General features: G+C 41.8%; 2 protein-coding genes across 2 annotated transcripts; one reads left to right on the plus strand and one right to left on the minus strand.

Moving 5' to 3' along the window:
* Positions 1–65: 65 nt before the first annotated feature.
* Positions 66–7,794, plus strand: Atp5mk (ATP synthase membrane subunit k). The gene is made up of 4 exons (XM_057777968.1): positions 66–174; positions 5,306–5,401; positions 5,484–5,576; positions 7,670–7,794. The coding sequence occupies exons 2-3, from the start codon at positions 5,315–5,317 to the stop codon at positions 5,571–5,573; spliced, it is 177 nt and encodes a 58-aa protein (XP_057633951.1). The 5' UTR covers positions 66–174; positions 5,306–5,314; the 3' UTR covers positions 5,574–5,576; positions 7,670–7,794.
* Positions 7,772–24,294, minus strand: Taf5 (TATA-box binding protein associated factor 5). The gene is made up of 11 exons (XM_057777967.1): positions 23,711–24,294; positions 20,526–20,763; positions 17,186–17,501; positions 16,249–16,412; positions 16,019–16,154; positions 14,122–14,242; positions 12,244–12,373; positions 10,461–10,625; positions 9,271–9,448; positions 8,936–9,113; positions 7,772–8,804 (listed from the first exon to the last, which is right to left on the minus strand). Exons 1-11 carry the CDS (start codon positions 24,276–24,278, stop codon positions 8,587–8,589), a joined length of 2,412 nt encoding a protein of 803 aa, XP_057633950.1. The 5' UTR covers positions 24,279–24,294; the 3' UTR covers positions 7,772–8,586.
* Between the last annotated feature and the right edge of the window lie 1,044 nt (positions 24,295–25,338).

The raw sequence follows: 25,338 nt of genomic DNA on the forward strand, positions 1-25,338 counted from the left end.
GGCCTAGACGGGAAGTAGGGGGGAGGGACTTTTCATGATAGCCAATCAACGCAGAGGGCCGAGTCGCCACGGCCAGTCCGTCGCGTGGGGGAGGGAGGTGTCTTCCGGTCGGGCCGTGCTGGTGGCTGGGTTTGTTGAAGGACATCAGCTGCGGAATTTGTGATTTGGGCGAAGGTGGGTGAGAAGGGGCTGTCGGCTGCTCGGGCCGCTGACTGGGCTTCGCAGGGCCGACTAGAACCTGGCCGTTTCCCCCGTCTCGCAGTAGCGAGAGGTCTTCGCTTTGCGGGGAGGGGCCGGGGAATGGCGCTGGAGAAAATGAGGGTCGGGGCCCTGCGGTGCGTCTGGGAAGCCTCAGCACCGCGAGGTGCATGCGCCCCAAGGCTCACACGGTTCGCGGAGAACCTTATATTCCATTTCCCGGTGGGAGGGTGAGACCCGTCGAGAGGGGAGCTCCCCAAGGTCATCCTACAGTGTTGGAAGCGATCTCTGGCTTCTCACCCCATCTCTGGCTAAATTCTGTGTTTTGGCCTATATGGCCATAACTATTTGTTTTCTCTGAGCTGCAGTCAGGAAGCTAGCCCTTCCTTAACTGCGCGGCAGTCTTTGTCAAAACTAGAGTAAACGCAGAGTAGGCCTGGCGCGATTAACGGGTTAGATTTCAGTCTGTGTTCCGGAAGTAATCAGATTGTGGTTCGCGACCCCCCCTTCCCAGATATTTATCTCCAAAAATTTTTACATTACGATTCCTAACTATTAAAATGGCAGATAAGAAGTAGCAACGAAATTAATTTTATGATTGGGGATCACCACGACAGGAGGTGTATTAAAGGGCCGCAGCATTAGGAATCAGTGGAAAGGTTCTACAAAAAGCTCTTGCTTGTAGACCCTGGGCGCCTTTGAGGCGACTTTCCTTTACTTAGACCTGGTCATCTCGGTACTCCAGATAGGTGTTTGTAAAACAGGAGAATAGCAATATCCAGGAACCGATTGCGAAGCAAGGGCAACTGATCACCCTAAACCTTTAATGAAACACCCATTTCACAGGGAGAGGGGCATGGAGAGACTGGTTGTTTTTAAGAGTGGTATTGGGTAGCCGGGCGGTAGTGACGCACGCCTTTAATCCCAGCACTCGGGAGGCAGAGGCAGGTGGATCTCTGTGAGTTCGAGACCAGCCTGGTCTACAAGAGCTAGTTCCAGGACAGGCTCCAAAGCCACAGAGAAACCCTGTCTCGAAAAACAAAAACAAACAAACAAACAAAAAGAGTGGTATTGGGTTATTTAAAAACAAACAAAATCTGCTTAAACTTTCTAACGGAATGCTGTTTAACGATAGTAGATCTTTAATAAATCACAGGTTCACAAGTATTAGTCTTAGGTGATCTTTTCACTATTGTATGGCTCTAGACTTGCATGTGATTTCAAGAACACATTTTAGTTCATTTATTCCTATTGCCAGGTGTGAATGGCTTATGCCTTTAATTCCAAAGCTATGAGGCAGATCACTGAGTTCAAGGGCATCCTGGTGTATGCTGTGAGTTCCAGACCATCTGGCTTTGTATATTGAGACCCTGTCTTTTAAAAAATAAAAAAAAAAAAAAATCCCATAAAGTGCAGTGTTAACAAAAAGGTTCCTGGTCATTACCCCAAAACAATATTCTGTTTGTTGGAAGGTGCAGACCTATAATGCTTTTTTAAGCCTTAATATGACCACTGTTTGCTGATGGTGGTGCACGCCTTTAATCCCAGCAGTCAAGAGGCCGAGGTGGGCAGATCTCTGTAAATTCAAGGCTAGCCTGGTCTAAAGAGCACGCTCCAGGACAGCAAAGACTACACAAAGAAATCCTGTCTTGAAAAGCCAAATGATACTACCATTGATTATCTCGCCATCAACATGACTATTCTTCTTCCATCTAAGCTTCTTTAAGACCCCAGTTCCTATACCATGTTTTTGTTGTCTTTGGACTACATTCATCCTTGTTCCAGTGTCTTGTAGAGTGATGCTGACTGCGCCTCAGCGCTGGCCCACCCTGCACTGTACCAGGCTAGCACAGCAGTGAGTTTCTGTAAAGTGTCTCGTGAGAACCCACTTCATGGCTCTAAGAAGCATCATGAAGTGCATGGAAAGCATGTGCTTTCGTAGTTTAGGAAAGGGAAACTTGACAAACTATGAAGTTGTTTGTTTAATGGTGATTTCCTGCTCTGGCTAGACTGGCCAAGGTCTGTGAAAGGGACCCAAAGAAGTTTAGATTTCCTTCACTGTTCCAGTAACCATTTTGAAAATGTTCAAAATTAAGGTCTGGAATTTGTTGCAAGATCTTTGAGTATGAATGCTTCTGAAGCCCTTTGAATGGTAAACAAAGGGGATGCCAGTTTCCGTAGCAACATTACCCTTACTGTTCTCTCCCACTTCCATTTCGATCTAGAGCCAGCCAGCCAGTCTACCAATCTTGCCTGGACCTCGACCAGCTAGTTCAGGTTGTCATTGGGGTCTGTGGCTCGGTCGTGGTAGGTAGGCAGTCATACATATAAAACTTTGAGGGGCTGGAGAGATGGCTCAGAGGTTAAGAGCATTGCCTGCTCTTCCAAAGGTCCTGAGTTCAATTCCCAGCAACTACATGGTGGCTCACAACCATCTATAATGGGGTCTGGTGCCCTCTTCTGGCCTGAAGGCATAAACACAGACAGAATATTGTATACAAAATAAATAAATATTTAGGGGAAAAAAACTTTGAGTGGTTTTGAATTCTTTTTTTTTTTTTTTTCCCCCGAGACAGGGTTTCTCTGTGGTTTTTTTGGAGCCTGTCCTGGAACTAGCTCTTGTAGACCAGGCTGGTCTCGAACTCACAGAGATCCGCCTGCCTCTGCCTCCCGAGTGCTGGGATTAAAGGCGTGCGCCACCACCGCCCAGCAGTGGTTTTGAATTCTGCTGTGGCTTTCTGGATTTGTGTCTGCATTTTTCATCCTTTTCCCTCACTGTTCCCTTCCTCCACCCCATCTAACTCGTTATGATCCCCTCCTTACAGCCAAATAGTGCCCCGTCTCCCTTCATGTGTATCAAACAGTTTCTTTTTTCCTCCCTCTCCTCACGCCCTTAAAATCTCTTCCTCCTTTATCAGGGTCCCCTTTCTGTTTTCGTGATTTAACACAGACATACACATGCATATATATTTAAGTCTAGGGTCTATATATAAGAGAAGATGTTGGGTGTTTGTTCCGAGTCTGGCTTATTTAACACAGTGGTCTGTTGTACCCATTCTCCTGCTTGTGCCATAATTTCATTTTGGGGGCCAGGTGGGGTGGTGGCATGTGCCTTTAATTTCAGCACTTGGGAGGCAGAGGCAGGCAGATCTCAGTTTGTTCAAGGCCAGGCTGGTCTACAAAGTAAGTTCCAGAACAGCAAGGGAAACCATGTCTCGAAAAAACAAGAGAAGGGGGAAAAAATTCTTTTCTCCATTTTTCTCATGGCTGAATAATTACACAGCAGATACGTACCACATATTCTTTGTCTGCTCATCTGTTGACAGACATCCAGGCTAGTTCAGTTTTGCTTGGTGAATAGTCTAGCGGTAAACATGGTTATGCAAGTCTCTTTGCAGTGCTTTGATTTAGTCTTTCAAGCATATACCAAGTGGAATAACTGGGTTGTATGGTAGTTCTGTTGTTAAATTTTTGAGAATTCACCACACTGACTTGCACAGTGGCTGAACCAGTTCACACATTCGTGCCAATGCTTTGTAAGGGTCCTCTGTCCCACATTTCACCGGTGTGCTGTTGCTTTTTTTAAATGCGATTTCTCACATTAAAAGAAATAAAGCTAGATGGTGGCACATGCCTTTAATCCCAACACTCTGGAGGCAGAGTCAAGTAGACTCTGTGAGTTCAGGTCAGCCTGGTCTACAGAGCAAGTTCCAGAACAGCCAGGGCTACACAGAGAAACTGTGGGGAGTGTGGGGGGGGCTGTATTTTCTTCAGGAGTTTCCCCATATAATTATTGAGCATTAAACATTTTCTGGTGTGTGTGTATTGCGTATTAAAATTACCTAGAGGTGTGTGTGTGTGTTAAAATTACCTAGAGGCCTTACAAGACAGATAACTGGATGCGGGTTTCTAATTCAGTATGTCTGTGGTAGGCCCGATGATCTGCATTTCTAACAAGTTTCCAGTGAGTCTTATGCTGCTACTTTAGGGACCAGACTTTGAGAGCCATTGATGAGCCCTGAAATACCCAGAAGTAGAGTTGATTTTTAGCGTCACTTGGGGCCTCCTTCCATGTGGTGCACGGATAGGCACACAGTTTCCTTTGGTAGCAATTGTCATTTATCAGTTCATGTTGGATTTCTCATCTTTCCACTTTTGTAAACAGTGTTTAGTAACGAGCTGTGAACTATGTATTTCTGCCTTGTGATATTTCTGAAAGGTAAATTCTTGGAGGAGAAATGACCCAGCTAGATAGAAGGTATATTTATTATATAATTTGACAGACACTTTAAATGTTATAGTTTACGCTCCACACAGTATTAAACCCCAGTTGTAACAATGCTTATTGTAAGTTCGTAGTTTTACCTTTCTTCTTTTTTTTGGGGGGGGGAGTGGGCATGGCCTCGTGTTTAGCCTGCAACTCAAATCAGCCTGCCTCAGCCTCCCTTGTGCTGGGATTAAAGACCTGTGCCACACCAAACTGATTTTAATTGCTTTGTGAGGTTGACTCTCCATTTTTTATTTCCTTTCCTTTAGATTTCTCTTTGCAAAGACAAGTAAAATAGTTGCCAATATTCTTCAAGAGGTTTTAGCTCCATTGTTTCCACTCAATTCCTTTATCCCTTTGGGTATAAGGAGTAGGTTCCAGCTTCAGAAACCACTGTTGACTAACACAGTATCATCACCAACTGGTCTGTCTCCCGTGGAAGTCCTGAGTGATTTATAGTGAGAAAAGCTGTGAGAATGTTACTCTCTTCGGTTGTTTACCACTGAGAAGACGTGAAAAGCATTACAAGTGATGTAATTCAGTGTTTACTATATGTAACACAGGATGGATAGAGAATGCGAACATTAAGCTGTCCTGAGTCAGAAGACACTGAAGGACAATCTTCTCTTCCTCTGCTAAGCGCTTACTGCTCTGGAGTACTTAGAGCAATGGGGGACGGTCCTAATAACAGTCCTTACTAGCTAGGCTTTTCCCACCAGCTCTGCTATTGCAGTGTCAGCTAAACCACGGGGATGACATAGGTTTTGAAACTAAATTTTTATTTTCTTATAAATTGCACTCAAATCAATATTTTGTTCCTTTTATTGTTTTGTTTTGAAGATTGAAGTCATGGCTGGTCCTGAAAGTGATGCCCAGTTCCAGTTCACTGGTATTAAAAAATATTTCAACTCTTATACTCTCACAGGTAGAATGAATGTAAGTATTAACTACATCTTTAAGCACTTATATCTTAGAATAAAAGAGATATGACAACTTTCATTTGCATTTTTTTTCTCAGTGTGTTCTGGCCACATATGGAGGCATTGCTTTGTTGGTCCTATACTTCAAGTTAAGGCCTAAAAAAACTCCAGCTGTGAAAGCATCATAACTGGTAAGGAATTGCCATTTTAAAGTTTATAACTTAGCCATCTGGTATCAAGGTTTTTCTCTTCCCTTATAAAAAAAAAATAAACTATTGGCACTCTGAAATTTATTGCGTACCTGAAAGCAAACACTGGGTATAATACACCTGTAAGCTCAACAGTGGGGGAACAGGGACAGGACTGCAGGTTAAGAACAGCTGTGCTGCATAGCAAGACACAGTCTCAACACAACTGATAGAACAAGGAGTTGGGTGTAGTGTCTCATACCTGTAATCCCTGCTGCACTGGGGAGGGTGGCGCAGCAGGATGGTCTTGTGAGTTTGAGTCTGCTTTGACTCAAAAAAAAAAAAAGAAAAAAAAAACCACCAGAGAAAAATATACAAAATGGTGTTTTCACGCCGGGCGGTGGTGGTGCATGCCTTTAATCCCAGCACTCGGGAGGCAGAGGCAGGCGGATCTCTGGGAGTTCAAGGCCAGCCTGGTCTACAAGAGCTAGTTCCGGGACGGGCACCAAAGCTACAGAGAAACCCTGTCTCGAAAACACCAAAAAAAAAAAAAAAAAAAAATGGTGTTTTCTCAGGCTTAAATGCTTTCCCAGACGATTATGGAACACCTAGCTTTGTAAGAGGGTATGTCTTTTATGTCAGCTGGTATAGACTGTGGTTTTTCCTAAATTGGCATATTTAAGAAAAATTGTCTTTTGGACTTTGTTGAAGTACTTTTCTCTCTCACCGTTTGTCTCTTAATACAATTAGATGACTTCTATATTTTATTTTTGGGAGCTTATTTATGTATTTGCACACTCACATGCCTGATACTGGCGTGGAAATATGTGAACAACTCTGGGGAGTTGGCTCGCTCCCCCTTGTTGAGACAGGTCTCATTTCTGCCATTATGTTGCACTGTGCATTCCCAGCTAGCTATCCTGTCCTCCCCCAGTCTTCAGAAGAGTGCTAGAATTACAAATGTACCACTGCATCTGGCTTTTTTTTTTTTTTTTTTTTTAAATAAATTCTTGGGATCAAACTCAAGTCTTCATAGTCCCCTCAGCTCAACTATAAGCTAATGTAATTTGGTCGGGTTTTGTTTGTTTGGGTTTTGAGACAGTCTTGTTTATAGCCCAAATGGTTTCACAGTTGTAGCAATTCCTCCTCAACCGGCTGAGTTTTGAAATTACAGGCTTGGGCCACCATGCCCGGGGCAGAGGCTCAGTGGTTAAGATCAAGTACTGTAAGAATAGAGGGCTCGAGTTCAGATCCCAGCACCCATGCCAGGTAGCTCAAAACTAACTCCAGGCATCTAAAACCCTTTTCTGGACTCTCATACAGAACACACATGAAACTTGTGGTACTGGGGATAAAACCCAGGGCCTTGGCAGGTGCGAGGCTGCCGCTCTGCCTAGTGACAGTCCCAACCCTAACCTTCAGTATGTGAAGGTGCAAGTATTTGCTGGGTTCTGGTAGCTTTATATTTTCATAGAATATGGAATGTCCCCCTGAAAAAAAACCCTCTAAGGTTTTCTTACAGTCCCCTTTGATCCCTTTTACCTATTCAGAAGTCAGTAAATGTGGTGTTAGCAACACCTGTGCAGAAAGCCAGAAGGCTAGACCTCTGTCGAATGCTTTCTTCACTTATTTTTGTTCTGCTCTTTACCCATCTTAAGTCTGTTAAAACTAGGGGACTATGTAGTCCAGTGCATTCTTATTCCTTTTTGGGTACTTTGCCCAGTTTTCTGCATGAAATTACTTCTGACTTTGGAAGGGTAGTATATCTCCATGAAAACTTTATCTTGAACCAAGCAGTGTTGGCACACGCCTTGAATCCCAGCCTTCAGGAGGCAGAGGTTGGTGAATCTCTGAGTTCGAGGCCAACCTGGTCTACAAGAACTAGTTCCAGGACAGCCAGGACTGTTAAACAGAGAAACCCTATCTCAAAAAACAAAAAACTATCTTGAAAACAAAGTAGTAGACACTGTATCTTACCTATTTATATGTCTGTCCTACTGACTCTTAAGAATCTGATGAATTTATATTTTATCTTGGGGGGTTGTGATAATTACTGATTGTCATATTTGTATCAAACTGTTTTTGCTGTTTTGTAGGGTCTTTCAATGTCTGACCTCATCTGTTAAGTTCCATGCCTGAAGAAGCTGATGTCAACTCATCATGTGATACTCAATTTGTACAATAAATTATGAACCTGGAAAAGCTGGTTGTCTTTATTTACAAGATATCAAAAATATAAAACTGTACAAAATGCAACAAAAGCAAAAACTGGCAGTGACTTGGTCTAAATCTCTTAGTTTTCCAAAGCAAGGCTCAGTACTGGAGGTAAGCAACTGAAATGTCTGACTTCAAGTGTACTAGGTCGTATGTAGCCATGTCAGTTGAAGTAGAGTATGGGATCTAGATCTCTTCACCTGGTCTGTAGAGTGATTGCACTCAGAACTTAAAAGGTAGCAATTGAGATGTCAGTGGCTGGTTGGTACTTCTAGTCTTAGGAACTGTAATTCCTACCCAGTTACATACATCCCACTAGTCATGGTGAAGGAAAGTATGTTAGTGGGTCGTTTGCCATAGTGCTTGCGTGCTGTACAATAACTTCATTTTACAGCAGACACACACATGCTCATAGAGCTCTTCAGCTACTCAAGATGGTACTGTATTTCTTAGTTTGAATCTTGAAGCAGAATAAATTGTTTAAATCAAATTGACTTTCTAAACATAATAAATTAAAATAGCATTTGAACAGAAAAATGCATAGTTTCCACACAATCCAAAGCACCATAAATGTCCCCTCCATGAACATAATACCTCTCATTCAACTAACGGAAATTAGTTCAATGTGGTTGCTAGAGAAACGTGGAACTGTCCTGTTCAGATTTTCCAAGCAGCATACTCCCAGATCCATGTAGACAAAAACATTCTTTGTAGCTTAAATATTAATCACTGAGGTATTTGCTTTTTAGTCTCCCTTTTCCAAACAGTAGCTTCCAAAAAAGTCTCTAATACCGCTGGTTTATTGCGGACTGTAAGCTCCTGCAGCTAGAACCAAGTTTCTTCGAGTAAAATGTAAGTGTACAACTGGTGTTGATTTGGTCATATATGTACCCAATAATAACTCCTGGGAATTCTCAGGTAGGTTTATATGCCCAGTGGCGGTAGTAAAGTCATCAGTCTCTAAATCTTCAAATGCTTTAATGGCATCCCATAACCGGACTGTATTATCCATTGAACCTAAAAGAAAGCCAAAGAAAATATCAGTGTCCGTCACATCTAGAGTCTGACATTTTCCTATGTATACTTTGTATTTGCCTTGTTTTTTATGAAAACTAAACCTTTACCCCAAAGCCATTAAAATAATTTACCTGATGCCAAAATTTCACCATCTCTACTAAACCTAAGTGAACACACTGTATCAGTGTGGCCTTTTAATTCTCCAACCATCAAGCCATGTCCAATATCCCAAAGAAGTACTCTGCCATCTGTTGCTCCTGTAGCCAGAAATCTCCCATTGGGAGAAAATGTCAAGGAATGAATTGGTCCCTAGAATAGAGCAAAATAAGGTTAAGTGTATCTGATAAAGCCAAGACAGAACTGTAGTTTAGTGGCATGGATACTATCTTTAAATCATGCATGCTGCTAGTTACTGTTTTGACTCTGAAAGGATCTGTGTGTGCTGGAATAAGGAGGTGTAAGATACCTTGTGTCCAGTGAAGATCCTGACACAGTTACCATTGAGCACATCCCAGAGCCGCACAGTTCTGTCTGCGGAGCCCGTAGCAACATAGTTTGAATTTGGATGAAATCTAGTGCAGTTCACATCAGCAAGATGTCCAGCAAATATCCTTAAAGGCTGATAGTGATCTGTAGCCCAAAGCCTTTTTGAAATTAATGGAAAATAAGAAATAGTAATTAATTTAAATAAAATTTAACCCAAAAAATTGGTACATCCAGATGAAAGTCAATTCTCAATGGTACCTCCTTGCCATCTTAAGGAAAGACAACAGAAGATTGGGCCTAGTTTGAGACAGGGTCTCACTATGTAGCCTTGGCTGTTCTGGAACTCAAGATATCTGCAGATCAGTGTGGCCCCCTACCTTAATCTTCCAAGTGCTAGGACTAAAGGCATGTGCCACCATGTCCTGTTCTAGAGTGCTGGGATTATGGGCATGGAAATTCTTTTTATTTTTGGCTTTTAGAAACAAGGTGTTCTCTGTGTAGCTCTGGCTGTCCTAGAATTTACTCTATAGACTAAGCTCTGCCTCTGCCTCCCAAGTGCTGGGATTAAAGGACTCCACCACCACCACCACCACCACCCAGTTTATATTATTTTATGTGCATTGGTGTTTTGCCTACATGCATGACTGTGTGAGGGTGTCGAATCCCCTGAAACTGGTGTGACAGACAGTTCTCGGCTGCCATTTGAATGCTGGGCATTGAACCTGGGTCCTCTAGAGCAACAACCTCTGAGCCATCTCTCCAGCCAGCATGTAAATTCTATGATTCTTTGTATACGCACTGCTTCCTACTCCTAATGCACAGAAAACCATTTTCCTGTAGTTTGGGTAATTACATGGTTTCTAGGAACAATTTTGCCAATGGAAACTTTACAATAACAGGAGACAAAAAGGTGCTCATAATGGGAATGGGAAACAAGACACATCTGACATGGGGAACATTATAAATTACATTAAAGCAGGACCCTTAGTGTACACATAATGAAAGACAGTAATATTCTTCCTCACATTCATTTCAAACTACGGCAATAAATGCTTATCTTCTCAAAAAGTCAGCCCTGATAGCATGAATATGACGTTTGCTGGACTTTGTATTCCCAACAAGAATCAGTTATTTTCAGTGAATAAACGCATGAGATCATAGTGTTCTTACCGAGCTACTCGGTCATGGCCTCCTGACACAAAATAATATCCATATGGAGAAAACTGTGTGTCCCATACTGGATAGTTGTGTCCTTTATATCCCACCAAGCAAGTAAACGTCTGAAGGCTCCAGAGTCTAACAGTTCCATCCTCTGAAGAGGAGAGCAGATAGTTCCTGAGGAGAGGAGGTGATATGTTTGATTTCCAGAATAATCTGGTTACCTGTTCAAGTTTCTTCTCATTCTCACGTTTCAGCAAAGAACTTAGACTAGGTATATCTCAGTGTGTGCACACATACATGTGGAGATGCGCAGATAGTGCTGAGGACTGAACCTCAGGCCTTGCACACGACAGGCAGGAAATCTACCACTGAGCCCCCTCACCTGTGTGTGTGGTATGAGGTATGCATGGGCATGTTCAGGTGTCTTCCTTGAGCAATTTCCCAGATGAACCCAGAGCTTGTCAGTTTTCTCCAGGGATCCCATCTCCAGCTCCAGAATACTGAGATTACAGGAGGGCTGCCATGCCAGTCCAGCATTGTGGGTGCTGGGGATCCAAAGTCTGGTCTTCACACTTGCATGACAAGCACTTACCACCCACTGAGCCATCTCATCCCCACCTCTTTATTTATACTTAGAACCAAAAGCTAAAATTATTAAACTAATGTTAAAATGAAATACTGTCATACTATATTCTGAATATCAACTATATAAAGCTAATTATTAAAAATATATAGTGATTATGGGGAGGGGGTCACAGTACTTTAGAAAAGAAAAAAGTAGTAAATACTCTGATAACGCATATGTATGATCTCAGAATTTGGGAGATTGAGGCAGGAGGCTTGCCGCAAATTCAAGGCCAGTCTGGAATACAGCATGAGACTCCATTTCAAAACACCAAAATAATAATAATAATATTCAGAATAATAAAAAGTATGTTTACCAAGACAGCCTAAAAAAATGAATGTCAATTTGTGGATATTATTTCCTATCTGCATGGGCTATATTTAAAAAAAGAGAAGGAGTGGAATGTAGCTCAGTGGCAGAGTACTAGGGATAAATACAAAAGTCAACTGTTTCCACTGAAATCAGACATTTCTTCAAGTAAAATGTGCCATCCAGTTAAATCACTATTATTTTTTTACTCCCAAGATCTCACAAATACAGTTAAAACTCTGGTGGTTGAAAACTACTAACTATCTAAGTAGAATACAAATGATAATATGGGTGAAAATTCCCTCTTCCAGCCGTTTTTGCAGAAAGTTAGAAATGAAAATCAAAAAATAGCTAAACACACATGGTGCTATTATTTCAGAACATGATCTGAACCACAATCCCCTTGCCTCAGCCTCCGGAGTAGCTGGGATTACAGGCACTTACCACCACGCCCAGCCTTCTTCATTCTTTCCATTATAGCCCGCTAATGCTTCAGTAGACAGCTATTAATGCCATTAGTATAAGGAATTTGAGTTAAATTTTACAAAGTGCCACAAAAACAACCCAAGAACTCAAGGAATTCAACCTCTATTAGAGGGTTATTCAAAGATAAAGCTAAGTTTTGAAACCAGTGAGCCCTGAATGTGCACCTTGGTCCTGTAAATTTAGCATATACTTGCTATTTTATATACCAGTACTCCAAGATAAATTAGCAAATGTAATATTCTAAAAAATACTGAACTACAGGCAATCATGATGTTTTTCTAAAAAGTGTCTACGCATATGCATTTTATTTCCAGCAGTTAACTTTTAAATCTCAATACTGTTTATCAGTATTTAATTTTGTTTGTATTTTACCTATCCGGACTGAAGCTGGCTCCATAGACAGGCCCACTGTGACCATACAAAATCTTCAACTCACTTGCAGTTTTCTCATCCATGATTCTTTCTAAGACATCATCTGATTCTTTGTCTATAAGACTAAGATCTAAAAAGGTTCAGAAATATTATTTTAGGTTCGTTCATTAAAACACTTTAAGGCAATCCCATCATAGCTCAGAACTAATATTTCAACATTTCTTCCTAAGCCTCTAAAGTCAGTGATACATCCCCTTGTACAGAATAAAATGAACCTTCAAACAGTTAATAATCTGCTAGATCACACAGTTACACAGAATGAGAACCAGGACTGATTCTCTAGTTTGCCTACTATGCTATGTTTCATAAAAATCCTAAAACAATTTAAATGTACTATTTAGGAAAAATAGCAAAAAAGGCTTTAAAAAAATCCTGACCTTATTAGAGGTTTGGCCTTTGTTTTTGTTTTGATGAATGAACTTTAAGTGTATCAGTGTTCTGCCTGCATGTAGAGGAATGCACCAGATGCATGTGCTGAGCCCCTGAATTAGAGTGACTGCTGGTTGTGAGCTGCCATGGTGATGGGAGTCTAACCCAGGTCCTCTGCAAAAGTCAGTGCTCTGAACCACTGAGTCATCATCTATCCAGCCCCTTGTTTTGATGTTTGAGACAGGGTCTTCAGAATGTAGCTCGGTCTGCTTTGAACTTGGCACTTGAGTGTATGAAGTGAATTTGAAGCATGTATGCCATCACATACATGTGGATGTCATCACATACATGTGGATGTCATCACATACATGTGGATGTCATCACATACATGTGGATGTCAAAGGACAACTTGCAGGGCCCTCCCAGCCCTCACGATGGTTTTCTTAAAATTTACAGGCAAATAATCATCAGATATTAGAGTTTTAACTTTAAAGAGTTATCTAAAAAGGGCTAGAGAGTTGGCTCAGTGGGTGAGAATATTTAGTGTTCTTGCAAAGGACTCAGGTTTGATTCTCAGCACTTACATGGAGGTTCATCAACTTTTTAGGCCCTAGGCACATGCATGGTACACAGACCTACATTCACACAAAGCATCTATACACATAAAATAATAAAAACAAATCTTAAAGCCAGGCAGTGGTGGCCCACACCTTTAATCTCAGCACATGGGGAGACAGAGTCAGATGGGTCTCTGTGAGTTCAAGGCCAGCTTGGTCTACAGAATGAGTGCCAGGATAGCCAGGGCTACACAGAGAAACCCTGTCTTGAAACCTCATTTCACCCTGCCTCCCTGCCAAAAAAAAAAGGGTTGTCTGACCTAATCCCTTCATTCTACAAAGGAGAAAACTGAGGGCCAACCAGTTAATCATTGCCAACCCCAACAGTTCTTTCATTATTGGAAATATTATCTTAATTTGATGTCTATTTTATTTTCAGACAGTTTATCTAAGTTTTGCAGGCTGGCCTTGAATTCTCCCTGCAGTCCAGGCAATCCTTGAACTCACTCTCTTTTATTTTAAATTATTTAGTGTGTGTGATTATGTGGGTGCACACATGCCTAGCACATGTGGCGAGGTCAGAGGACAACTTTTGGGAAGCAGTTCTCTCCCACACGTGAGTTCCAGGAACCAAACTCAGGTCATCAGGCTCAGCAGCAAGTGCTTTATCCTGATGAGTCATCTCACCTGCCCAGTTCTTGAATTCTCAATCTTCCTGTTTCATCCTCCTAAGTAGTTTATAATCACAGGCCTATATCACCAGACTCAGCTGGGAGTGTTACCCTTGAATTCAAGTGAAATCAATTCTGAAAAGATCACAACTTCCTGTCTACATTCCATGGAATCAAACAGATATAACTTCAAGTTTACACCAATAAGTCATCTCAGTTACCTGATGCTTGTTTAACACTACGAAGCTTTTTAGGTGTCACAGACCATACTCTGACAGTTGAATCTGCAAAACCTCCAGCAATCAGACTGGAATCATCAGTGACATCCACCGCAGTGAGGCCCTGACAGTAAACAAACAAAAAAAGGGCATCTGAACACATGAACATATAAGCAAAGTTAAATGCATACTTGTATATATAAACATACATGTACATATGAGTATATACATATAATAATTAAGAGTAGATCATTATGTAAGGAACACAGGGAGAGATGAGAGGCAGAAGAGATATACATGCAGTGCTCAAGGATGACGTTCTCCAAAAAAGCATGCAGAACTAAAAATAAGAATATCTTCTGGGAGGTGGTGGTGCACACCTTTAATCCCAGCACTCAGGAGGCAGAGACAGGCAGATAGATCTCTGAGTTAGAGACCAGCCCAGTCTACAGAGCAAGTTCCAGGACAGGTTCCAAAAATTGAGAAATTCTGTCTCGAAAAGCCAAAAAGAAAAAAAAAAAGAGAAGAAGTTACATTCTGTTACATATATTTGTTTAACTATGCAAAGATGTGCTGTATTTGTTTAACAATGTAAAGATGTGTTACATTTGTTTATGTTGTAAAATATTTTTTGTTTAAAAATTTTAACTATGTTTTAAAAAATGTATTGCATTTGTTTAACTATGTAAAGATGTGCTGCTGTTTTACCTTGCCTGCCTAAAGAACCTGACTGGTCTAATGAGAAGCTGAACAGTCAATAGCAAGGGAGGAGGTACATGGGGACTTCTCAGCAGGGAAAGTGAGTAGAAAGAGGGATTTAGCTGGGGTGTGGGGTACCAGGGAAACACCAGGGACCAGACAAACAGACGTGGAAGGAGCAGGAAAGTAAGATATACAGAATGAAAGAAAGGTAAAAAGGCCCCTGAGGCAAAATGTAGATAAATAAAAACAAGTTCAATTAAGTAAAAAAAAAAAAAGCTACTGGGACAAGCCTAAGCTAAGGCCAAGCAATCATGACTTAAGTAAGTCTCTGTGTATTTATTTGGGAACTAGTTGGTGACCCAAAGAAAATTCCAACTACAATGTTCTCCAATAAAACCCAAACATGAAGAGCATGATATCACTCCGTTTTTGCCTCTGTATTTGGAGTACATAATAGAAGTGTTAGTAATTCCTGTACTTTACTAGATACCTCATCCTCAGCAGTCCATTATAAGAAGTCAAGTAAAGACATTTAGAATTAGTTTAAAATGCCAACTTTATGTTAATACTTAAAACAAGTTCAAAAGATGAGCCAGATAAGGTTCCTCAGAGGTTAGAACTCCAGTCAATCATCAGGGATCAAGTATAAGCAGGATTCCTACTCTTGCAAGCTGCTAAAGGCTTTGAAACTCAGAAGACATCTATCTATTCTGGCCAGTGTCATTTTCTTCTTCCTCCTTTTTCTTTATTCTTTTAAGACAGGGCTTCTCTATTTTATAGTTTTGACAGTCCTCGACAAAGCTGCCCTAAAACGCAGAGACCCACTGACTCTGCCTAGAATGCTGGGATCAAAGGCATGTGCTACCATAGTGGCTTTCCTTTGTTTCCTAGTTAAATAATGCCAAGAGTTTAAATAATAAAATTCCATTTTAGTTACTTTCTCTCAATGGTAAATCACCATTTTATCTGACTTTTCTGGAAGAAATATTTTTTTTTTTTTTTTTTTTTTTTTTTTTTTGGTTTTTCGAGACAGGGTTTCTCTGTGGTTTTGGAGCCTGTCCTGGAACTAGCTCTTGTAGACCAGGCTGGTCTCGAACTCACAGAGATCCACCTGCCTCTGCCTCCCGAGTGCTGGGATTAAAGGCGTGCGCCACCACCGCCCGGCTTCTGGAAGAAATTGTTGAGTTATTTTACTAACCTGGTAAGCATTAAGGAATGTGTAAAAACAAATGGAGGGTAAGCAGTCGGGCCCAAGGCGCACTCGTTTGGTGGTTTCTTTCATATTCATTATTTTGTCCAGTTTGTCTGAATCTTTCAACTCAGGGAGAGGGATTCTATAAGAGAAACAGACTAAGAATCACCCTGAATATTAATAAGCTTCAGCCCTCTGTAACATAGCTTTCACCTCCACACAAGTTTCTTCCCTACCTGTTTTGAGGTGGGGCATTGGGATCTTGTTTCTTGCTTTTAGACCCAGCACTATCCTTCTTAGGCTTCTTCTTTTTAGGTTTTCCTTCTTCATTTTCTCCTTCTTCATCCTCATCATCCAAAGGCACCTCAATTTCTGGTTCTTTTAATAAACCAAAAAATACCTACAAGTCAAAAGAATCAACATTTTTTAAATTAACTTTTCTTCAGTGTATTTGGCTAAATTATTTCTCTTTTTAGGTTCTCTTGCAACTACAAATTACCACATAACATAGTTCTAACCAACTGACATTTATAGACGTACACCGCATATAGTTTTAGTCAGAAAAAAAAAGGCAAGCTGTGCTTGGTGGCATATGCCTTTAATTCTTCTAGAACTTGGGCAGAGGCAGGTGGATTTCTGTGAATTCAAGGCCAGCCTGGTGAACAAAGAGAGTAACAGGACAACCAGGACTACACACAGAGAAATTCTCTTTTGAAAAACCAAAAAAGAAAAAAAAAAGGCAAAAAACCCACATGTTGTCCTGGTTTTAAGAGACTTAGTAGACCTCTCAATGTGGCCCCTCCCCCTCCCTGGATTCAGCTACAACGCCATAGTAGCCATTTGAGTGTGCTTGTATGTGAATACACACACACATACATACACGCATAGACATGTATGCCACATTCTAAATGTGGTGAGCCAGGAATTAGAAGTCAAGGGATACAGACAGCACTTTGAAAGTATTATGCTACTCCCCCCAAAAAGACCCTTCTCTCAGCCGCTGTAGTTAGGGCTCTGTTACATGGAACCATTCCCAAACCCTTACATACACTAGTAAACCTTAGAACACCACATTTTAAAAGCAGTGGAAGGTTATTCTCAAGTATAAACTATGTAATGGAAACCCTACGATTTCCAGTCTACATTATCTGGCTCTGAGGCTTACTCCCATACCTTTGATTTGTTTGCTTCTCGCTTAGCCTCTCCAGCGAGACTTCCCACCATGGCATCTATCTGTTGCTTACTACGAGGCATCCCATCAAAGATGTCAATGTAGAGGTGCTCCTGAACTATGTTCCATATCTGATTGTTCTGTTTCTCCTGAAGATGCCGCTTCAAGAGTTGGTAAGAGTCACGGGAAATACGGAGAACAAATTTACTTGTTCGAAAGTCCAGCATGGTTTCATTCCCTTTCATATGCTCCTTTTTGGTAAGACTAGATAATACTCGTAGGTCATCCTGGTAATAACATTCCTGATCTCCATGGAACCTGTTTTAGTGATTTTAAAAAGTTATTTTTCAGTGTCATTAAGATAATATTTCTCCTCATACATTTATAAACCATCCCAGAATAATCTGTAATTCGTATATAGTAAGATATATTTACAATATAATAATGTAACTATATAAATAACCCTGACTTAGGCTATAGGATAACTAATAATACATTTTTAAATGATTATAATTCAGTTTCTAAACCCACCCTTAAAAATGACCAATTTCTCTAATGAAATGTATCATAAACATTTCAAGAGAAAGTTCTGAAATAAAGCAGAGTGAATGAAACCTTGGAGTGGAATGTAAAACCCACCACTAGTACGTATTTCTTTTGAAAACCATCTTTGGTAATACATAAAAATGTCAGAACCCTTGCTTTACTGAATTTTGTGTTTTCTCAAAACCCAACTCTTTAAAAATTTTTATTATAGAACATTTCAAACATAGAAGTAGAAAATAATATGCCTCAGAAATAATCAGTACACGGATTCTCATAGCCTAAACATTTCAATTACTTCCTGTGTTAAGACACATTAAACGTCAACTAAAGAACAAATATTGGTACTGAACAATGAGCACTTTCATAATTTCACTGTTCCCAAGGCAATGGAATAAAGCCTTCAGCCTCGGTATAAGTTTAAATATACTTTTGTTTTACCCTCATTAGGCATAGGGTCATAGTAGACTGTAATGGAAGCAGAGACCCTTTTATGACAGCCCAGCTTCCCACATAGGAAGATGGCTATCTCAGGAGACTGATAACAGGACTACTAGAAATTTTGTGCTCAGCCGGGGGCAGTGGGGCTCAGGCTCAGTTTGCTCTCTGTCCTCTCAGCTGGGAATCTGAGTTTAATAATGAATACGAGAGCTAAGAGTCTGCTGCTCCCTTTCAGCATCATCTTTGTTAGCAGATGAGTCCTGGCTTCACTCAAGCGCTCCCTTTCGGTCAAGTCAACCCTGCCTCCTTGACATCTGAAACTCAACACCTTCCTGGATTTCCTCCTCTCTCTTCTCTTTTCTTTTCTAGATCCTATACTTGGTTGTTAAATGTTGGAGCTCCCCAAAGCAATGTACGGCTTTAGTGCCTCCTCCCCTCGTAGGTTTTATATAGGGGTGGGGAACCGGGTTACATTATAGAGGGACAGAGTGATTATTAGCTGACCAGTCCTGGAGGAAATGGTTCTTTTTTATTTGTTTATTTTGGTTTTTCAAAACAGGGTTTCTCTGTGTAGCACTGGCTGTCCTGAAACTCACTCGGTAGACCAGCTGGTAATAAACTCACGATTCACCTGCCTTTGCCTCCTTAAGTGCCAGGACTAAAGGCATGTGCCACCAAGCTGGGCAAGGTTATTGGTTCTTAATGGACTTTTAAATTAATCAAAAGCACATCTGAATTTGAAACTAAAGATTTATTCCCCTACTTGACAAGGGTTTCTGTCAGTAAAGTCATCCTTATCCAGACAGACCAGAAACCTGGATTATCAATTACATTTCACCTCATAGATAACCCATCAAGTGTTGAATTAATCTACTTTTCACCTACACCCTCAGACTCTTGTTTCTCATCAGGGATGCTACTAAGATATTAGGCAGGGCAATTCTCTGCTAAGTAGGACTACCTATACATCCTATAATTATTATCCTTCTCTCCTTCCTTACCAGTTATTATGACAAACAAAAATGCCTTGAAATATTTACAAACGGTTGAAGGGAAAAAGGAGTATCACCTCCATCAAGTACATTTAATAACCCTGATCAAGCAAAGCCTCTCTGTCCCTCACCATGTTTGCCTCTTTGCATAAAGGTCCTTTACGTAGAGGTATACTCAGGCTATGGTAGGGTAGACCCTGCCTATAATTCTAGCACTCGGAAGGGAAAAGCAAGCAGAACTCTGCCAGTGTGAGGCTGGCCTGGCTTCCACAGTAAGTTCTAGGCCAGGTAGGGCTATGTAATAAGAGCCTGTCTAAAAAGAACAACAAAAAAGAAAATGAATGAAATTATCCTCTATTGACATCTATAGCAGAGATGCCTCATTGTCCCCAAATGCTCTATCTATTGGCTAGGAACAGATACCTAAGGAAAGACTATATTTCCTACATTTGTAGCCAGGGATGGGCACTGACTGAAAAGTTAGAAAAAGAAGTGTGGGCCAGGCAGTGGTGGCACACACCTTTAATCCCAGGACTCAGGAGGCAGAGGCAGGCAGATTTCTGTGAGTTCGAGGCCAGCCTGGTCTACAAAGCAAGTTCCAGGACAGGCTTCAAAGCTATAGAAAAACTCTGTCTCAAAAAAATAAAAAAAGAAGTGTGTGCATCTAGAATGTATGCCCCCTTGCTGATTAGAACACGGTGAGGACTGTTCACTGCTAGAGGACCATCTGTGTCACACAGCGGAAACCAAATGACAAGGACGATAAACCGAGGAAGGCCACATCCTGACGATCAAGGATTTACTTATTAGTCTTAAACTTCCTACCTTTATGAAAAAAAAACCAAGTTTCCATTTTATATAAGCCTCTATTTGGGTTGCCAGTTATTTTAAGTCCAACCTAATTCTAACATAGTTTCTATTGCTCTTAGAATAAAGTTTTATTTATATCAGTTTTCAGTGACTCTCAATCAAATCTAATTTCATCCAATACAAATCCCTATTATTCCTATGACAAAAATCCTGAACACAGAGCAAGAACCTGCCTGTTTCCAGGTCCCAACCAATGCTTCCTATTCCAGCTAATGAGTTTCTTTTAGCCTCTGTAACAACCATGACCGTTCTCCCAGGCCTTCCAGATATGCTCTTCTCTTCATCTGGCTAATTCCTAGCCCTTCTTCAAACTTCACTTCAAGTCTGGCTTGTCTGGGAGATCAATTCCCCTAGCCCCATGTTAGGTTCATATTGCCCAAGGTACATCTCCTTCTCAAAGTACCTTCTGCTTTACAATCTTACATTTGTGGGGTTACAGATGTGTGTGTATACATATACGTATATAGATGAATAAAATATGTTAAAATTCACATACTTCTCAAAGAACGATTTTGCTTCATTTTCATGTTGATTATAAACTAGCTCCAAGTACATGTGTACAAACAGAGGATAAAAGAGTTGGGATAATTCTGCTCGATGGCAGTCCAGAGAACATTCAATGAAGTGTTTCAGTCCGCTGTAGTATTCTTCATACATTGCAGGGTCTCCTTGTTGGTTGTAGGCCGACAAGACAGCACTGACATCTGGCTGGTCTTCCACAGCTACACTTCCAACTGTTTAAAAAAATGAATGACAACTTTTAAGAAAATGATCTAAAATGCACCACGTGAATGCGGAAGTTTGCTAAGGCTCAAAGGAGAGTTATTACTCAAGTTTGTCCCTTTCCTCTTGACCTCTCTTCCCCAACACAATCATGTATCTTTTTTAAAATTTTGCATTACATTTGTTTATTCTTGTGTACATGTGTGAGGCTGAGTATGGGGGTGGGGGAGACAAGCCACTGTGCTCAAGAGGAGATCAGAGGACAAATTACAGTAGTCAATTCTCTCCTTCCAAGATGGAGGCTTCAGGGAGTCACCTAAGTCTGTCAAGCTTGGTAGCAAGCACCTTTACCTGTTGAGCAAACCTGCTAGCCCACAATCACAGAACCTTTTAATGGGATTTAGTATGCCTTTCAGTTACCCAAGCCAAAAGCCCTTCAGTTTGACTACATCTCACCATTTTTTTTTTTTTTTTTTTTTTTTTGGTTTTTCGAGACAGGGTTTCTCTGTGGCTTTGGAGCCTGTCCTGAAACTAGCTCTGTAGACCAGGCTGGTCTCGAACTCACAGAGATCCGCCTGCCTCTGCCTCCCGAGTGCTGGGATTAAAGGCGTGCGCCACCATCGCCCGGCCATCTCACCATTTTTAAATCAGTAACAAGAACAGTCAACGTTTTTCCTGGAACCGTCTTATTTAAAGACAAAGAATACATGAAGGTTTGGTATTGGGGCTAAGTGGACAGGAATTGTCTAGCATGTATAATGTCCTAGGTTCAACCCCCAACCACCAAATAAATAAATATGCAAAGCAAACAATTATGTTAATCTCTGTGCAAATGGATACAACACACTCAAGCTCTTTGTATATCACTCCTGTAATAGGTCTAGTCCTGTGATACCTTCATATTCATCAATCCCCTCATATAAAATATCAGCATTTCAGCCAGGCAGTGGTGGCACACACCTTTAATCCTTGCACTTGGGAGGCAGAGGCAAGTGGGTATCTGTGAGTTCGAGGCAAGCATGGTCTATAAAGCTAGTTCCAGGACAGCTAGGGCTACACAAAGAAACCCTGTCTCGAAAAACAAACAAACAAACAAAATATCACCATTTTAATGAAAAGAGGGAACATTCATTATGACTCAATATAAAATATAAAAGACTACAACTCAATTGTATATGCTTAAAGCAATTTTCTATAATCAATTACTTTAAGATTGAAAGGCTGAATATTTATTTGTAATGTAGCAATACACAACAAACAATAATGCTTTTTTCAATCAAATCAGAGTTTGAATATTGGAAGTGTTGGTAAACTACAATTATAGTGTTCCACACTTTTGTGGTTTTAGTGGTTATACATACTCTGTGAAGCAAAAATTATAAATAAAGTTATAATATTGTAGTCACTCTCATGGTCTCTTTTCCTCCTTGGCTTTTCAAGTGTGATATAAAAACTAAATCAAGTTTCTGGACATATGATAGATATTTTAAAAATGTAACAACAATAAAATTTATGTTACAATATACTCACAAAATGTAGCATAAAGATCCTTCTCAGTCACATTTTCCACACATTCCTTACTTCCCCCATAACTATACTTAAGTGTAGGTTGGCTTTAATCTCACAGTAATTCTCCTGCTTCGGCATCCCAAGTGCTGGCATTATAAACATGACACATCTCTATTTATATACATAAATTACAGTGCCAAGTCTGGCAATGCTCTCACAGATACAGATTAACTTGTCTAGAACCACTACACTGGATAACTTAATTCAATATTTACTGATATCCTTTGAGAATTTATACTAGGTGTGAGTTTAAATTTTTAAAATATGGTGTGTGTGAAGACAACTTTTAGGTAGCTGGGTCTCTCCTTCCACACCACAGATGGTAAGCCACGGTGCCGTCACCATGCTGCAAGAGGCTTTGGTTTTTGTTTTTCGAGACAAGGTTTCTGTTTAACAGCCCTTGCTGTCCTGGAACTCACTATGTAGACCAGGCTGGTCTCGAACTCACAGAGATCCGCCTACCTCTGCCTCCCAAGTGCTGTGATCACAAGCGTGCGCCATCACCACCGGGCTGGAAGAGTGTGTTTATGGTATGGATTTTGTGACAAATGTCTGGGAGGAAGGTGGAGAGGAGTTGTTAGGACTGGATTCAAGAACTAAAGTTTTTCACCACTTTACTATTGTCATTATTTAACACTTTACATCTTAGGCTTGTATTAACCTACTAAAAAAAAAAAAAAAACTAGGAAAAATGCCTTTAACTGACATCACACGAGGGAGAGCAACAGAAACAAAAATGTCTGCCCCACACCTAGCCGTAAAGTTCGGGTTTTTAAAGGTAAGTATACATCAGTACTCCTTAAAAGCCGTTAGGGCAAGTCCCCAGCCCCAAACCCCTCAGCGTTTACACCTGAAGTGATGCTCAGGAATTTGCATCCTCCAAAACACTGAACAGCACTTAGCCCACTACCACCGCTCTGGATGTGCGGTCCTAAGCGCCTTCCGCCTTTACTCCACAGCGCGTTCTCTCATCTCAAAAGGAGAGATGAGAACCACGGAGCTGCGAAAAATCAAGATACAGAAAGGACTTGTAGTCAAAGTATGGAAGTGTAACGGTCCTAGTGGTGTTCATGCGAACGTATGCAAGGCTCAGAAATCTAAATAAGAGGAAAAACACCGAAACCCCGTGGTCCCCCACTTCTGTCAAGCCCGGCTTCCCGGCACCTCCCCTCAGCTCCACAGCTCTGCTCAGCCTCTGGCTGGAACTGACAGCTCAGAAGAGGGTTTGACTGCGCAGCCCGCGCCGTAGCGAAAGGGGCGGGCATGTGGCCCTAGAGGCGGGCCCAGGAAATTCAAAACAAGCCCGCAGAGGTGCAGGCCTGCCAGGCTTGCCTTCCCCGCTAGATCCCCTTCACACAGGCGCTCCTGTCCCGGGACCCCGCGATTCACCTTTTCCTGGAGCCGCAGGACCTGAGGCTGAACCCGAGAATACCGTGGCCCCCGAAGCAGCGCTGCCCGGAGGGTCAGGGGCCGCAGAGCCGGGGACTGAAGCGGTGACCCGGCTGAGAAGCGCGCTAGCCGCTTCCGCGCCGGCCCCGTCCAGCTCTCCCGGAGCTCCGGAGCCCGCCACAGCCTCCTCCAGCAGCCGGGCCTCACGGCGCAGCGCCTCTTCGGCCTCGCGGAGGTTGCTCTGCCGGAGGAACTGCAGCACTGCCAGAAGGGTCTGCCGGTCGTGGGGAGCGCCGGCCTCTGTGGGAGCGGCGGACACCGGGGCCGCCCCCGCCGGAGCAGCGGCAGAGACGGCCACCACGGGCTTGGGGGTCCCGCCATCCCCGCCGGCCGCCGCCGTCGCCGCCACGGCCGCCACATTCCCGCCGCCGCCGTTGGGGCCGTTGTTGGGAGTGCCACCGCTACCCTCGCCTGCGCCGTCGCCAGTCTGCGGAGGTAGCAGCGTCGGCGGTCCCTCAGGCTCTAGCTTGACCGCCACCTCCGTCTGCTCCTCCGCCAGCGCCGCCATCTTGCGGCTGAGCCACCTCGCGCCGTCAAGCGTGACTGCGTTTTCGCCACATGGAGGGCGGGGTAGAGCGTTTCACGACAATTAGGGCAGGCCATTTACGGCAGGAGGAGGAGCCAGCGAAGAGAAAAGGAATGAGCTCCAGCAACTTTCAAAACTGAGTGAAAGGCACGCAGGAAGTGGTAGTTGCTTACCGTCTCTATTACATTTGCCTGATAATTACCGTTCATTGCAGTCAGGCTGTAATGAGGCGTGGAGATAGACATTTTTACATTATACGAGTTCTTCCAATTCAACAATTTTAGAAGGTGCTAACCCCTGGAGTCTTTATACACGGCTTAACCAAAACCCAAAGAGGTTAAATACCATGCCAAAATCATACATGAGGGAAGACTGTCAATATTCAAGTCCAGGTATTTAATTCAAAAGCACATCTACTGAGTTACTGGTAAGGTTTGCTAATATTAGAAGGTGAACTGTGGTTACCTTTTATTTCAGTTTTCATTCCTGTGAAAACAGTCTCGCTTTGTGAACTTTACAGTATGTTTTATATTGTAATAAAAAGCCTTTAAATCGGATGTAGTTTTTAAACATAAATTTAAGCCGAAGGAAGGGACATGATGATCTCGGCAAATCGAAGCCGCATGGTCGCCATAACCAGTTCTAGCCAGGGCTACACAGGGAGATCTGTCAAAAAAAAAAAAAAAAAAAAAAAAAACAAGAAAATCCGTTATAAATTATTTAAAGAGAAAGAAAAATCAAAACGTTCTTTTTATTTCTTGTTACAAAATAAATTATTCCTATTTAAAAATATTCTTTTAAAGAAAAAGTTGATTTAAGACAGGGTCTTATGCCAGGCGGTGGCATAATCCCAGCACTCTGGAGGCAGAGGCAGGTGGATCTCTGAGTTCAAGGCAAGCCTGGTCTACAAGAGCTAGTTCCAGGACAGGCTCCAAAGCTACAGAGAAAAAATGTCTTGAAAAAACTAAAAACAAACAAAAACAGGCTAGTCTTGAACCCTGTAGTCAAGGTGTCCTTGAATTTCTGAGCCTTCTGCCTTCAC

The sequence above is a fragment of the Chionomys nivalis genome, chromosome 8, assembly GCF_950005125.1.
Source record: "Chionomys nivalis chromosome 8, mChiNiv1.1, whole genome shotgun sequence".
NCBI lineage: Eukaryota > Metazoa > Chordata > Mammalia > Rodentia > Cricetidae > Chionomys > Chionomys nivalis.